The following is a 16994-nucleotide window of genomic DNA, read 5'->3' on the forward strand; positions in this document are numbered from 1 at the left end:
GAGAAAGATCAAGATCAAAGTCAAGCTCTTAAAGGGCCGCACACCCTTCCCCAAGCAAATTCTTTCTAAGGACAAGTAAAGGGATAGTAGACAAAAACAGCTGAATGGAGGCGCATCCAAACGATACGATTCCCCTACAGCGGCGGCCGAGAACACAGAAGGCTATCCACCAACGGGATGACCAATATCCAAGGGAGAAATGTCAGAAGGGAAGGTTTTCCATTCTTGAGAACCTGCCGGACTACGCTGTCACACACACAGCAACATACTCTGTAAAGAAAGCTTACAACATGTATATAAAAACATTAAGAATGTTTTCATATACTGTATGTAGAAGTTACAAAGACGAAGATTAATGGCAGTCCAAAATAGGCGAGGAGGAAGAGCGGTAACAACCGATCTTCCTCCGAGCGAAAAGTAAAGTGAAGTAGTCACAGGTGTGTGAGTGAGAGGGGTAGATAGCTACCACCCCTATCCCCCGCTAACTAGCGGCATGGGTAGTTAACCCTCGCTAAATTTTAATGGCTCGTCCTTTCAGCTTCACCTAAAGTAATACCCTTATAAATAGCATAAGTTTGTAGTCCAGTTATGGAACAACTAAATTTTTTTTGAGCTAGTTGAGTATCACCTTTGTCCTACTCAAACAAAATCATTGCTTCTCTTTTTAGATAAACACCCATAATAAAGCTTCCAAATACTTTCTGCTTTAAATTTGTTTTCCATTTATAGACACCAAAGAAAAATAATAGCACACACTCCTAAAACCTGAGTCTGAAAAGTGATAAGAGAGAGAAAATAGCAAAAAAGGGATGGACAACACTTTTGAAAAATTAAATATAATAATAGGAAAAAACTATAGAATACAACACAGCATTTGATTTCTTAAAGACTGTACTGTACTTAATTGAGGTTACAGTATAAAGGTTAAAAGATAAACTACTTATTAACACCTATCTTAAAAATGACTGAATCCTTACCTGTGAGCCAGAATGAGTATCTTTGCAAGATGGCTTCCCAGATGGCTGAGTTTGCAGCCCCTGCTGTGACTGTTGTGGTTGCTGTGTCAACGGCTGCTGTTGAACGGGTGGTTGTTGCAGGGGTTGAGATGGTGGCTGCTGCCCCTGTTGTTGCAACTGCTGCTGTTGCTGCTCAAAATCTTTTCTATCTAAAGACATAGTCATGGCATCCTTATAACTCCTTGTAGTTGGCACACTAGTTGTTTCGGAGTCAAGGTAATGGAGACTTATGACAGCTGCCGTTCCTGTTGCATTAAGGACACATACTTCGTCACTGAAAATAACCAATATAAATTTCCAAGCATTATTAGTAAATATGGTTCACTATTAAAAAGAAATAAAATATTTGACTAAATCAAACCTACTACATTAAACTGATTTAAAAAAGGAAATAATTTCCAACTAAGTAGTTTATGCAATGAAAACATATCATGGTAAGTGTAGAACTGCATAGTTGAATAACTGTTCATTATTCCCTATGAAATACGAAAACTATTGCTACCTGTTTGTTTGCTGAATCCCTCCCTAAATGAACAAACACTTTTGGTAGGAAGCATTGCCAGTTAGCTAGACTTCTAGTTATCAGCTGAAATTCTACCTTTAGCTTCCTTTCAAGCAAGCACCATTACCTTAAGTCTCTGGAAAACCTTTAGTAGCAACTGAGGTTTAATAATGTTCTAGGCTGAAATTAAGATAATTATTTGCTGAATAAAGATAATTGTGAACTAAAATCATTAATTTTCCAAAGCATTAGACAACTAATTTCGAGTTACAAGACATTCCCCTTAAAATACACATCATTGATTATATTTTACAGTGAGTGACTAGATTCTTGAATAGTCTTATGGTCAACTATATTCTCAAACTGAGAACAGTATGTCTAGTCATATATAAGACATTATTTATTTTGTAAAAAAATCTCTACAAATATAAAAACCAATGTCACATATGAACAGGTATTTTACCATTCATTTCTACGATCACATTATATCTTAAATCTCATTTCCATATATTTTTGGTGTATGTTTAATATCCATGACCAATGATAATTTGAATCAATACAGTAGTTTATGACCAAATCACAGTTTTCTTCTAAAGAAATCCAGAATTTACATTACTGCAATCAAATTTGAATTTAATGATGGTGCAATCTTACTGGCACAGTGCTTGAATAATTTGCTTCTAAAGTTTTATGATTTCTCTTTTTGAAAGGAGACCTATACACTCTACAAAAGCAAATCAAATATACATGAACATCCACATATATTACACACACAGTAAACTAAATGATGGACACAATGAGCCATTGTACACATAGTACAACTTACGCTTAATGAGCATCTACTTTTCTGGCAGGATTCAATAAAGAAATCACATATTATAAGGTAACTGCCACATGAATTACTCTTCTCTCATACTGAAATGCTCAAGTTCTTTGACTTCCTCCGAAAAATAATTCATTACAAAATGTGCATGGAAGAATAATTCATTACAAAATGGGCATGGAAGAATTCTCTAGAGCATACTTTGGAAGATTTGTAAAATCAATTCAGGTAAACTATATAGAAACTCCATTGATTCTTTGATGGTAATTATAACAACAGTCATTCACTTGTTATAGTACATTCCAGAAAAACAATATTATTATTATATAGTACCTAATTGTTGTGAACTCCTCATATCCAAGAACTACATTGCATGTCAGCGCACGAGCATGTGACCGTATTTCCATGCGTAACTGCGTCCACCAATTATCACGAGTTTCTACCTCTTCTGGAGTGTGCGTACGATCCAACAACTTCACTGACCGTGCACTCACAGTACCTCCTGGAAATTAATGCAATCTTGACTGATTATAAGCAATAATTTTACACCGAGTGTAAATTGCAGTAAACAATGTAGCCGGGGCCAAAGGTTAGAAAAAAGAACATCTGTTACCATTTACAGTGTGTAAAGCATAGCAGAATATTGTATAAGCAATAATTCCTTATAGGATAATTCTGATTAATATCTCAAGAAACTGTCACTCTACCAGTCTGGGTAATGTTGTCTTCACAAAGTTATATTGAACAAAGAGGGATGATATTTTATATACAAAATAACAATAGTAAGCTCATCAATCTAGCCAGTTTTTTTCAAGATACAAAATTGTTCTATTGAAAATCTTTCAGACATATTTGCAACTATAAAACAGTTGCCTTAATGGCTTTTACATAAGTTGACCCCATCATCTTATTTTTCAGACAATGATGCATGCTACAAAAATACTGTAAATCATGTTTCCCAGGGATACATAAACAAAAGTCAAACTCTCCACATTGTGACAATAAAATTCAGAATTTGCTAAAGTAACATGGTACAGTATTCTACGATTCACATACAGTACATACCAAGGTGCTGAAGAAATCCAGCAGGAAATTTTTTCATTGTCAAAAAAGGATATTCGAGCATGTCAAAAGAGTCCTGCGTCATCACAGGTCGATGAACTCCAGTCAGCGTTCCACCTTTGCCCGTCCCTCCACCACCACCTGAGGAACCTCCACTCCCTGCCAAACTGCCACCTGAAATACAGTAAAAAATTGTCTATATCAAAGTTTCTTTACTGAAAATCATGTGAATGTCATTTGTATTACTTCGGGCTAATGAGAATTTCATAACGCAAATAACTACTGGCTTAGATAACAAGCTTCTGCTCAAACATAAAAACAAAGACAATTTGAATATGTATATTATATAATATACTTAAAAGGAGAACTTAATAAAACTTAAATATTAAAATTACAGCAAATAGACATATCTATTTGATGTTTCTGCTATTGAGAGAGCACTTTGAATAGTTTAATAGTAGGACTCTAGTGTATTTCTGAAGGTTCAATTTCCCAAATTACACATGATTTAAAAGCTAGAACACATGCTGAGCCTAAAATGTAATGGTGACAAGGGTTGGATCTTTGATGGGCTTGATGGGCAACTCCCATAATGAGTCAAATACAACATTATGAGCATTAAGAGCTGAAGTGAGGAAATGGCTACAAGTAAAGATTAATAAACAAATATAAACTCATCATAAAATACAAATGATCATAAAAATTGGACAATGAAAACTTACCCTTAGGAGTAATAGAAAGATCAGAATCTGAAGATCGCCTGTTGATTGAGACACCTGGTGTGCGAGCAGGACTTGCTAGTTTTCCTGAATGAGTTGGAGAATGAGTAGGAGCTCCACCATTCACTGCTACAGCTGATATCCCCACTGAACTGCCTCCACCACCACTGTCGCTCTTAGAACCATCGGCATCAATAGGTAACGGACTCCTGGATATGGGGTAACACCCACTAGTATGACGACTACGAGAGGAACGCTTCGGAGAGCCTACCATCGATGCTGAGCCAGGTCGTGCGTCCACTAGCATATCTAAGCTAGAGATGTACACAGGGTGGGAGGTACACTTAGCAGCTACATCTACAGCACAATGAAGCAAGTCACCATCCATGCTCACACTGCTAGCTACATGTTGAAATGAAGGTGAAGATGAAGAGGAAGATAAATAACCTGATGCAGAAGGAGTAACGACCAAGGAAGAGGAGCCAGGATTGATAAAGGAGTCAGAATATGAAGCATGGAGAGAGGGAGGAGAAGGTGGAGGAGGAGAATTAACCGTGGATGCACTAAGGTGATTAGAATTAGATATACCCAACGCAGACAGCACTGCTATTGCTGAACTTTCACTTTCATCCTCACTATCTTTAACTGCCTCTGTTAATCCAACTTCATTATTTGTCACTGAAGTGAGGGTTAAATCCATTGCATCACATTGGGCGATCTCCTCTAAGGTACCTTCTAAGGTAGTTCTAATTTTAGAAGGAAGGACTGGACTTGAGGGAGTGACTGCTATATTAGGGAGAGTGCCAGAAGTAACATGAAGTATTGCTGGTCTAAGCTCATATGCCTTTCTCTTGTTGCTTGAATTTCCATCAACAATCATAATTTCAGTAGGACTTGTATCAGCATAATTAATTTCCTTTTCATCTATATTGCTCTGTTTAACAAACATCTTGATACCACTTTTTCTCTCATGGCAGAGGACCCTTTTAGGAGAGGACTCAACGTATGATGATGCTTCATGCTCATCAATTGCTATCAGTGGAGTTGGGATTGAATATGGCTGACAGAGATCAGACTGGTTTCCCTGCAAAGGAGGAAACTGATCTATTGATCTACTAGATTCTCCAACACAGTAACTGTTACATTTATATTCTGCATTTAACTGAGGTGGGGTTCCTTGTTCTAATCTGTGGATTTCAAGTGATGCACGTGAGGTATGAAGATCACTTACATCTACAGGACCTGTGAAATGACTTTCCAGAGAGCTCTGGGATGTAAGCTCTTCCTCACTCATATAAAATTTATGAGGTGACAAATTAGTATGGCTAGTGACTGGGGATTTCATCTCATGTTCTGGACTACTGAAGTCTGAAGATACAGGATCAGAACTACAGGTATCCTCATCAGATGAAATGAATTGAATTGGCCCAAGTGAAGCATTCATCTCTGGGTAACTTTGCATTGCAAAAACACTTTTATTCAAGGTAGGGTCAGAAAAAGCATTAGACAAGGTCTTGTACGAATATTCAATATGTGTAATTTCTTGACCAATGTCATCTTCATCAGAATACTGAGTAGTTGTATCCTCTCCTTCAAGGCCAATGACTTCAACATCAGGAGAATCAAGATCCCATTCTTCTATACAGTCATCAGGAGATGCGACAGATTCCCTTGCACTTCTTGATTTCGGCACCTTTGATTTTTCCTGAGACTTACCTAACAATTTTCCAACAGGACTTTGAACTTTTGAACCCAACCTTAAACTTGCACTTTTGGCCATAAAACCTAGGTTTGCTTTTAGAGGACTAGAATCAAAACTTTGAGACTTTTCCAGGGAACCTCTTAATTTCATCACTCTTTGGGCAGTTTTTTTTAGGCCTGCTTTTAAGGAATCTTTGCTACCACGATTCCCAGAATGAATTCCTGACCAGTTATAAGACTTGGTTGGACTGGTGTTATGAACTGGCCAAGAATGCTTTGGTTTGCAGTGTTTCAAGTAACCTCCATCAGTTCTATGATGATGATGATGATGAAACACACTACTATGGGGAAAATTAGAATTGCGTTGAAGATAAACTGGAGGATGCTGAGTGACTGTCCCAGAGCGCTTGCGCCGTACAAGAGGTAATCCCATTATCATTCTTCTGGCATTAGTCAGAGCTGCCTGCCCTGGAAGTTGCTTATTCTGGTCAGATGATGGATTTACCATGAGGTCAAGCCACTGAGGGGGATACTGAGAATGAATAGAAGAGGAGGAGTTACTCTTAGTACTTGATCTTGAGTCTACTGGTGGCTGTGAAAACCATAATGAAGACAGAGGGTCTTGGCCAGTGGAAGAGTGCCTTGTTGGAAGATGAACAACAGATATTGGCATTGGTCTATCTGAGTTTGGCACAGCAACATACATGTTCTCTAGCACAAATTCATCTTCACCACTAATGGTTTCATAAGGATATCAACAGCAAGTGTTAAAATATGTTAATACAGGACAAATTGAATAAAAACACAAATTGAGTTAAGCCCGTTATTTGTGTCATCAAGATAAGTTAAATGTTACATATGGTTTTAAATACAATACAATACAATTTCAGCAGGTCCGGAGCAGGGAAAAGGGAAGGAAAGAAAAAAAAAAACAGCAAATTAATCAAATCACCCAAGAAATTGTAACATAAAGGATGAAACTTGCACATTGAACAAATATAAACGGTAAATCGCACTATGAAACTAACAGAAAAACTCTAAAACCTCTTATTTCTCATTGCACAAGAGTTCTACTAGTAGTACAATCACCTTGATATATTTTGTAAAGATAAGAGACTAATATGGAGTCTTTATTGAATATATACCTCCTTATTCAAAGAAAAGGCAAGAGAAAGTCAAAGAAGCAATAAATGAGGGACCTACCTGAATGAAATGACTAATGAAATAAGTGGAAAAAAAATAAATTTTTTCCAGAGGTAACAAACCCCCTTTCCTCCAAGAATGCATATGACCAGAATATTGGGAAATTTCTTTATATCATATGAGCCTGAAGTAATATCTAAACAATTTCCCGGCCAAAAATATTCATGTGAGCTCTGGTTCGGTAAAAACTAAAAACAAAACAATTTACTAAATCTTTAAATATTGCATGTAAAGTACTTTAAAATGCAGTCATACAAAATATTAGAAGATATTTATTTTCTTTTACTATCACTTGTTTGTAAAAAAAAAAAATAAATCATAGCCAAAAAATAAACTAAAATACAGTTACTAAGTTTTATTTTAAATAATGTTTTCTTATTTTGTAGCTTTCACCCTATATTCAATAAGACATAGTGTATCTTTACTGCAGGGCCAATAAATATGAGAAATCATTAGCAAAATCCCACTGACCAACAAACTATCATGAAAAGAAAGATATTTGTTTTGGCGAGTTCCAATGTTAACAAGAGCATAGGTACAACATGAAATTGAGGATGAGTTGTGTAATATGATAGAGGGCTTCTATATAATGACAAATCTTCCTCCTATAATGAACCTAACTGGGCTAAGCAACATTTCATATGATGTAAAATCCTCCAAACTACTGTAGTAATGAATAGTAAATTATTCCCATTCAAATAACCAAGCTGAATATAATCAAACAGAATCCATAGGCTTTAAGAAATGATATACTGTACTGAAATTCCCTGCTATCCATCACCATCGATATAGATGAAGACAGATGTTATGAAATAAATTTTTCTTTAAAATTCCTGACTGAGCAGAGCATATAAAATACTGAAGTACCAAAAGGATGACCTTGGTATATGAACAGAATATTCCAGAATGTCACCAAACTCAAGCTGACTATCTACAACTCATTTGCCTGAATCCCAACAAAATTTACATATATTTAAAAAAAAAAAAAAAATATTTTGCATGAATGGAAATTCCTAATTGACAAAACAATTATCTTTATAAGAATGATTTTCTAAAGATGAATAAAGTAATTTCATAAGATTAAACTACTATACTTTCATACAAATCCAGCAACCACAACTGGCCATAATTTGTAGTCTCTCATTCCCAGATATGAATCTTCTGATGTATTGAATTCAAAAGAGGAGAAAAGCCAAAAAGTAAGAAATAACATACCTTGATATCAGTAACAACTTAAGAATAGAGCTGTAATATATAAACAATGAAGAGAGAGTAGTGTGCCCGAGTGTACCCTCAAGCATGATATCCCTAACCCATGACAAAGGGATACCATGGTACAAATGCTATGGCACTACCCAAGACTAAAGAACAATGATCTGAATATTAAGTGCTCTTCTCCCAAAAGAGTTGCTTACCATACCTAAAGTCTCTTCTACCCTTAGCAAGTGAAAAGTAGTCACTGAACAATTACAGTGCAGTAGTTAAGCCAGTTGCATACTTAGATAGCACAGGTTACAGAAAAAATCAAGCCTTGTGAGAAACCTGCTGTCTTAGCTTAGGCACTCAAGTCATTCTGGTTTGCCCTAGGCTGGACAGTACATTCAAACTTCCATTCAAGAAAAACTCCAGGTAAGGAAATGTAGAGCAGAGACTGGGCCACAGAACTAAAATACCTTTTCTATAGACAAAAATGCACTGAGGTGTGCGAGAAAGCAGCCTGGATGTCCATGGATTCCAAGCAGTATGTCCTTCCCGATGGATTACTTCACCAACTCCACTACTCCCAAATTTAGGAACAGACATTTTTATAATTAAATTTTTCATTTCTATACCCCACTGATGTTCATATCACTTCTCTTTGGAAGCTCGGTCATATTAAAGTTTATCCCTAAATCTAAAATATTTACTATTTTCTTTCCTTCCAGGAGTCTTAGACCTCTGGCAGAGTAAAGAGACAATCTAGCAGTTAAGGGCAATAAACACAATGGCTTAGCCAAGCCACACAGCCTTTATCTTCAATTGAAGTCATAACTACTGTACAGTATTCCTTAACCTCTTGACACAAAAATATCAGTGGGGAGGAGGGTGGTAATGGGCAGTATAAAAACATCAGGTGAGAATAAAAATAAAAAATGTCATTACTGAAATTCTGTTTATTTTCATAAACCTCCCCTAATGTTTATATTAATGACTCACAACTTGATGAAGGTGAGCTTACTGGGTAAGGAGAGATAAGTAATCGATAAATTTCAAATAATAGAATTGATTAAAATTCTACTCATTTGTAGTCTATTTTTTTTTTTTTTGGTAACAAACCATCTCGCATCAAATTTTGAGAGACAAAAGTTCAAATTATTTCCCTGAATATCATAAATGTCATTATAACACGAGCTTCCAGAGAGAAACAATATGAACATCAGGGGAAGTTAATAGAAACAATAAGGAACTGTTGCAAGAATTCACTCTGAAAGCGAGATAAACCATGCACATAACTACACTTTAATGTATAGAGCTGAAGGATTGGTCAAGAACTAACATTCCTTCCTGTGTTAAAAAAGCACCTGTCATCTCCAACTGATGATCCTCTGTGATCACTGTTGCTTGAAGTCTATAGTCCTGAAAATATACAGGAGCTTCTCTGTTACTGTATATCTAACATAGCAAGTGTCAATTTAGCATCCAAAACACCCGAGTTCTCTTGACAATGCCAAAATTTCTAGATAAATGGTTTCAGTTACTGAGGGAAGATGAAGCTCAAAAGCCCTGCTGCTACTGTCAGAATCTTCTTGGCTTTACCATGTGGGAAAGGTTTCTCGTAAGATAATCAATTCACCGAAAGATGAACATCCAAATGAAGTCCATTCTTCCTATAAGGAATCCTCTTCCTACATCATATGAACTGTTTACTCATCAACTTCGTTAGAAAATTCCATAAGGCAAACAGAGTTGCCGGACAGTTTAAAATAAACTTTTCCAAAATGACTGGAGCAGCAGAGGTTGAGGACATCACGAGGGTGTTGATTGAAGATGGTCTAGCTCTATTTGTCAGTGAAATACTCGCAGCCCAAAAAAGCAGGAGGGGAATCTCGTGACTTCCTGTTATAGGACACAGAAACTCAATAGCTCACTGACAACTGTGAACATTTATATTTTAAAGTACCAGGGAGTAGCTGGCCTGGAAATGGAAATCACATCCATAGAGGAGACAAAGACTGACAAAGCAGATGCATATAAAAAAGGCAGCATCCATATGAAACAATACACTAAAAAAAAAAATGCAAGTTACTAACATGGAATACTGTACTTTCAAGAAAACTTCACATAACCAATAACTAATGGATATTATTACTTTTCAGGAAAAAACATGAAAAATAAGAAAAGAAATGCTTTAAACAATGGTAAACATAAAAAAAATTACACTTCAGAAGTAGAGTGGGAGACATTCTTGTGCAAAGTTAATACAAAAAAGGCATCCAAAAGAATGAAGAAGCCAGTTCTGCTCCTGTCTTCAAAGCATCAGAAGATACATGTCTGGGCAAATGCAACACAGAATTAAGGCTAATTTTGACATAAACTAACTTTCTACTCACTAAACTTTGACCTAAATCTGTTTATGCTGTTTACTTTTCCATTGTAGATGTAATAAATCATAAAGGCTGCATACATAAAACAAAAGCAAATTGTACCCCTGATTAGAATACAATTATCATTCCATCTAATCAAAACTTCCAAATAATTTAGCTTACTTAAAATGTTAATGTACAAGTATCAAACCTGCCAATAAAATGTTTTATTAATGTGCCTTAAAGCATGAGCAAATAAAATCACAGTACTATACAATAATAAAGCTCCTCTGGCAGTCTTTTTAGCTACTTACTATGCAAATAATACAGTACTTGGGATGGAAAATAGTTTTTCATAAGTCATTAGCAATGCAAAACCCTATATATTTTGAGCTTTGGTAACTTCACAACATTCTAACAGTTATATATCCAACCACATACAATATAATGACCCTCAAACAAAATAAGACTCTCCCATATAAAGTGCATTTATTTCCATCAGTTTTAAACACTAATTTTCTTTGGATGACCAGAACCAATGAAAAATGCTTTTGCAATTGTTGCAAAGCATCAATACAGCAATCATGGAAAATTACATAAGAAAGTAGAGTACTAAATACAGAATATTTTGTGTATATTCATAAAATCACTGTGAGCTAGCTCCTAAGCAGCTACTCAAGCTTGGTTCTAATTTCCCATGTAGTTTCTTAAACTTAAGCCTCAACAAATGTTCAACACTTCTTGAATTTTTAAAATCATGCATCCAGGTTAACGAACAAAGTAAAAAAGAAAGTAAAGAAAAGAATAAGTAGAGTACATCAAAGGAAGATCATAAAATGCAAGCGCAAATATATCACACTAAATTTCAATCAATACCAAAGAGCAGATACACTTTACTTCCATCACTGATACATAATACATTTTCTAATGAATACAAAGCAACATACCATTCTCAATCAACAACAAAGCCATACTAATTATATCAATACAGAAAAAAGAATCAAGAAAATTTAACTTTTTTATTAGATGTTTCTTAAGGCAGCTTTACTCATAAATTATTCAAAACAATACTTAACTACCAATACAAATATAAAATTAACAAAATTCATGCCATGCAGACTGGAATTTTATTATCACAAAATCTGAAAACCCTTAGAGATGAAAATAATAAGTTACCAGGGAAAAGAATTCAACATTTTGAGATGAAAATAATAAATTAACAGGGAAAAGAATTCATCATAAATGTTCCAGCTACAATTTAATATAAAGTGCTTCCAACATAAATGACGACTTTCTCACGAAAACCTGTAAATTTTAATCATTTTATTTCAAAACCATCAGTTTTGTAAACTAAATGCATTGTGCTATGCCTGAAAATTACAAAGCATCACTAGCATTCAAAGCAAGGATATATCCAAATATAACAAGGGTTGTCGTGGCCCGATTGATAACGTATCTGCCTGGTGTTTGCCAGACGGGGGTTCAAGTCCCCCACAGACTAATTAGTTCCTTTATTGTCTGCAATCTTACTTCCTTGTGAGCTAAGGTTGGGGGGTTTGAGGGAGCCTATAGGTCTATTTGTTGACTCATCAGCAGCCACTACCTGGTCCTAGCTTAGGTGAAGAGGGGTCTTGGGCACTGATCATATAATATATATGGTCAGTCTCTAGGGCATTGTCCTGCTTGCTAGGGAAGTGTCATAGCCTCTACCATTCATGAGTGGCCTTTAAACCACATATGTAAACTCAATTAGCAAAAGCCTTTTACATACTATAGTATAATTGAGATTAAAATGACAAAAGTTGTTTTGCTATGAGATCTATTTTCATATAGAAAAAAAAAAATCTCACATTGCTTGACTTACAAACTCAATACGTTAGCTATTTATCCAAATTCAAGGTCTTCCTGAATATCAGGAACTTTATTCTTGAATACTGAATAGTACACGTAAGAAGACAAAATGCTGGTTAGCTGCAGAAAATGTTAGAATTTGGACCAGGGGTTTCAATTTGGCAAGAACCTCGCTTCTTAAATGTCTATTACACTCTTACCACCTATACTACTTAACCGATACAAAATTAGCAATATACTGTACTGTAATTAAATTATATTCACAAACATCCTGTTAATTACCTATTTCCTCATCAGTTTTCCTTTCACTCATGGTCTTGATATTTCAATATTTAAATTATTTTCATAAAAAAGTTTGTGTCAGCTTACTTTATTACTGGCAATTACTTTTTGTCCATGAATTATGATTTTTTGCCTTTCTAAGCCTTTTTAAAAGTCATATGCCTGGTCTATGGTCTAATATCTTAAGTATATACTTTCATTTTGCTTGACTTGAACACTGGGGCTTTCAAACTCACCTCCTTGTAACTAAGAGGCTTGGCCATAGTGTTCCTAATGAATCTGGCTTTTTTTATCATTATATGTTTGCTTCACAAGCCTATGCTAACTTGACCAGGGAAAATGATTTTTCTCAATCAATATTGGCCAAATGCCTCGTGAAGCTCAAAAGGTTCAGCTACACTTGCCAGGACTGTCGTCACGAAGATTGCATCTACACTTTCCTTCATTAGGGATTGTGGGTTCTCCAGATAACAAATTTTTCCATAGTCAAACTTCCATTTCTTACAGGGTAAATAATGTCCTTTAGACACAATGTTTCAATAAACTTAAGCAGGCATTCATTTCTTTATCCTTTCCAGGTCTCACAGATGGCTTGAGGTACCAATCGGTAATATCATGATTACCTAAATCTCAGATTTCTTTACCCTTATGTTTTTAGAGATTATGATGTCTTATCTTTAGATGGCCACAAAAAACAATTCTTATTGATTTCCAAAACAGTTACTGCAACTAAGGGAGACTGAACATTTGGTCCATCCACTACAGCAAATGGATTCTTGGACACAGTGTTCTACTTTAGCTGTAGGTAGGCAAAACCTTTGCCTCTGGTCTCTCTCTTTTGTTCAAGACTGATATACAGCAAGTCAGCAATCATTAGTGAATAGTAACCACAACATCTGGTGAGCACAGTTTTCTATTTCCCTTTTATTGCTGTAACTTAATTTCTTACATAAAACAACTTTTCTTACTGCAGACATAGTGCTTCAACTCAATGTCCTTCAAGAGCAATAGGTACTATGTTAATGTCAGGCACTAATACAGTACTGTCAATCAGGCAATGCTTCAATATGCAGCCCTATTACGTGGATTCTGGAGCAGGTCGACCTCCCTTAAATCATGATCCAGGCTGGCTCAAAGGATGAGTTTTCAAGTCATATAAACGATCCTTCTAATAACAATTGATTATGTAAATGCAAACCCATCGCATACAATTACGACTAGCCTCCCAAATGAAATACATCGCATACAATTACGACCATCCTCCCAAATGCAATACATCGCATACAATTACGACTAGCCTCCCAAATGCAATGTATCGCATGCAATTAAGACCATCCTCCCAAATGCAATACATCGCATACAATTACAACTATCCTCCCAAATGCAATGTATCGCATACAATTACGACTATCCTCCCAAATGCAATGTATCGCATACAATTACGACTAGCCTCCCAAATGCAATGTATCGCATACAATTACGACTATCCTCCCAAATGCAATACATCGCATACAATTACGACTAGCCTCCCAAATGCAATGTATCGCATACAATTACGACTAGCCTCCCAAATGCAATGTATCGCATACAATTACGACTATCCTCCCAAATGCAATACATCGCATACAATTACGACTAGCCTCCCAAATGCAATGTATCACACACAATTACGACTATCCTCCCAAATGCAATACATCGCATACAATTACGTCTAGCCTCCCAAATGCAATACATCGCATACAATTACGACTAGCCTCCCAAATGCAATGTATCGCATACAATTACGACTATCCTCCCAAATGCAATGTATCGCATACAATTACGACTAGCCTCCCAAATGCAATACATCGCATACAATTACGACTATCCTCCCAAATGCAATACATCGCATACAATTACGACTATCCTCCCAAATGCAATATATCGCATACAATTACGACTAGCCTCCCAAATGCAATACATCGCATACAATTACGACTATCCTCCCAAATGCAATATATCGCATACAATTACGACTAGCCTCCCAAATGCAATGTATCGCATACAATTATGACTATCCTCCCAAATGCAATGTATCGCATACAATTACGACTAGCCTCCCAAATGCAATACATCGCATACAATTACGACTATCCTCCCAAATGCAATACATCGCATACAATTACGACTATCCTCCCAAATGCAATGTATCGCATACAATTACGACTATCCTCCCAAATGCAATGTATCGCATACAATTACGACTATCCTCCCAAATGCAATACATCGCATACAATTACGACTATCCTCCCAAATGCAATACATCGCATACAATTACGACTAGCCTCCCAAATGCAATACATCGCATACAATTACGACTATCCTCCCAAATGCAATGTATCGCATACAATTACGACTATCCTCCCAAATGCAATGTATCGCATACAATTACGACTATCCTCCCAAATGCAATACATCGCATACAATTACGACTATCCTCCCAAATGCAATACATCGCATACAATTACGACTAGCCTCCCAAATGAAATACATCGCATACAATTACGACTAGCCTCCCAAATGCAATACATCGCATACAATTACGACTAGCCTCCCAAATGAAATACATCGCATACAATTACGACTAGCCTCCCAAATGCAATACAGTACATCGCATACAATTACGACTAGCCTCCCAAATGCAATACATCGCATACAATTACGACTAGCCTCCCAAATGCAATGTATCGCATACAATTACGACTAGCCTCCCAAATGCAATGTATCGCATACAATTACGACTATCCTCCCAAATGCAATACATCGCATACAATTACGACTAGCCTCCCAAATGAAATACATCGCATACAATTACGACTAGCCTCCCAAATGCAATACATCGCATACAATTACGACTAGCCTCCCAAATGAAATACATCGCATACAATTACGACTAGCCTCCCAAATGCAATACAGTACATCGCATACAATTACGACTAGCCTCCCAAATGCAATACATCGCATACAATTACGACTAGCCTCCCAAATGCAATACATCGCATACAATTACGACTAGCCTCCCAAATGCAATACATCGCATACAATTACGACTAGCCTCCCAAATGCAATACATCGCATACAATTACGACTAGCCTCCCAAATGAAATACATCGCATACAATTACGACTAGCCTCCCAAATGCAATACATTGCATACAATTACGACTAGCCTCCCAAATGCAATACATCGCATAAATTACGACTAGCCTCCCAAATGAAATACATCGCATACAATTACGACTAGCCTCCCAAATGCAATACAGTACATCGCATACAATTACGACTAGCCTCCCAAATGCAATACATCGCATACAATTACGACTAGCCTCCCAAATGCAATACATTGCATACAATTACGACTATCCTCCCAAATGCAATACATCGCATACAATTACGACTAGCCTCCCAAATGAAATACATCGCATACAATTACGACTAGCCTCCCTTGGGAGCCTCCCAAATGCAATACATCGCATACAATTACGACTATCCTCCCAAATGCAATGTATCGCATACAATTACGACTAGCCTCCCAAATGCAATGTATCGCATACAATTACGACTATCCTCCCAAATGCAATGTATCGCATACAATTACGACTAGCCTCCCAAATGCAATGTATCGCATACAATTACGACTATCCTCCCAAATGCAATGTATCGCATACAATTACGAGTAGCCTCCCAAATGCAATGTATCGCATACAATTACGACTATCCTCCCAAATGCAATGTATCGCATACAATTACGACTAGCCTCCCAAATGCAATGTATCGCATACAATTACGACTATCCTCCCAAATGCAATGTATCGCATACAATTACGACTAGCCTCCCAAATGCAATGTATCGCATACAATTACGACTATCCTCCCAAATGCAATGTATCGCATACAATTACGACTAGCCTCCCAAATGCAATGTATCGCATACAATTACGACTATCCTCCCAAATGCAATACATCGCATACAATTACGACTAGCCTCCCAAATGCAATGTATCGCATACAATTACGACTATCCTCCCAAATGCAATACATCGCATACAATTACGACTAGCCTCCCAAATGCAATGTATCGCATACAATTAAGACTATCCTCCCAAATGCAATACATCGCATACAATTACGACTATCCTCCCAAATGCAATACATCGCATACAATTATGACTATCCTCCCAAATGCAATACATCGCATATAATTACAACTATCCTCCCAAATGCAATGTATCGC

The 16994-nt window shown here is 36.5% G+C and overlaps 1 protein-coding gene across 2 annotated transcripts in view; it reads right to left on the reverse strand.

The window, feature by feature from the left end:
• The window catches only part of LOC137641604 (C2 domain-containing protein 5), a 202801-nt gene that overhangs the window by 127415 nt on the left and 58392 nt on the right, over positions 1 to 16994 (reverse strand). For both annotated transcript variants that reach the window (XM_068374324.1, XM_068374323.1), the window contains exons 7-10: positions 4126 to 6557; positions 3407 to 3577; positions 2675 to 2843; positions 978 to 1290 (exon numbers count right to left, since the gene is read on the reverse strand). In XM_068374324.1, the coding sequence (XP_068230425.1) occupies positions 978 to 1290; positions 2675 to 2843; positions 3407 to 3577; positions 4126 to 6557 (3085 nt within the window). The remainder of the gene's footprint in view (positions 1 to 977; positions 1291 to 2674; positions 2844 to 3406; positions 3578 to 4125; positions 6558 to 16994) is intronic.

The sequence above is a fragment of the Palaemon carinicauda genome, chromosome 5, assembly GCF_036898095.1.
Source record: "Palaemon carinicauda isolate YSFRI2023 chromosome 5, ASM3689809v2, whole genome shotgun sequence".
NCBI lineage: Eukaryota > Metazoa > Arthropoda > Malacostraca > Decapoda > Palaemonidae > Palaemon > Palaemon carinicauda.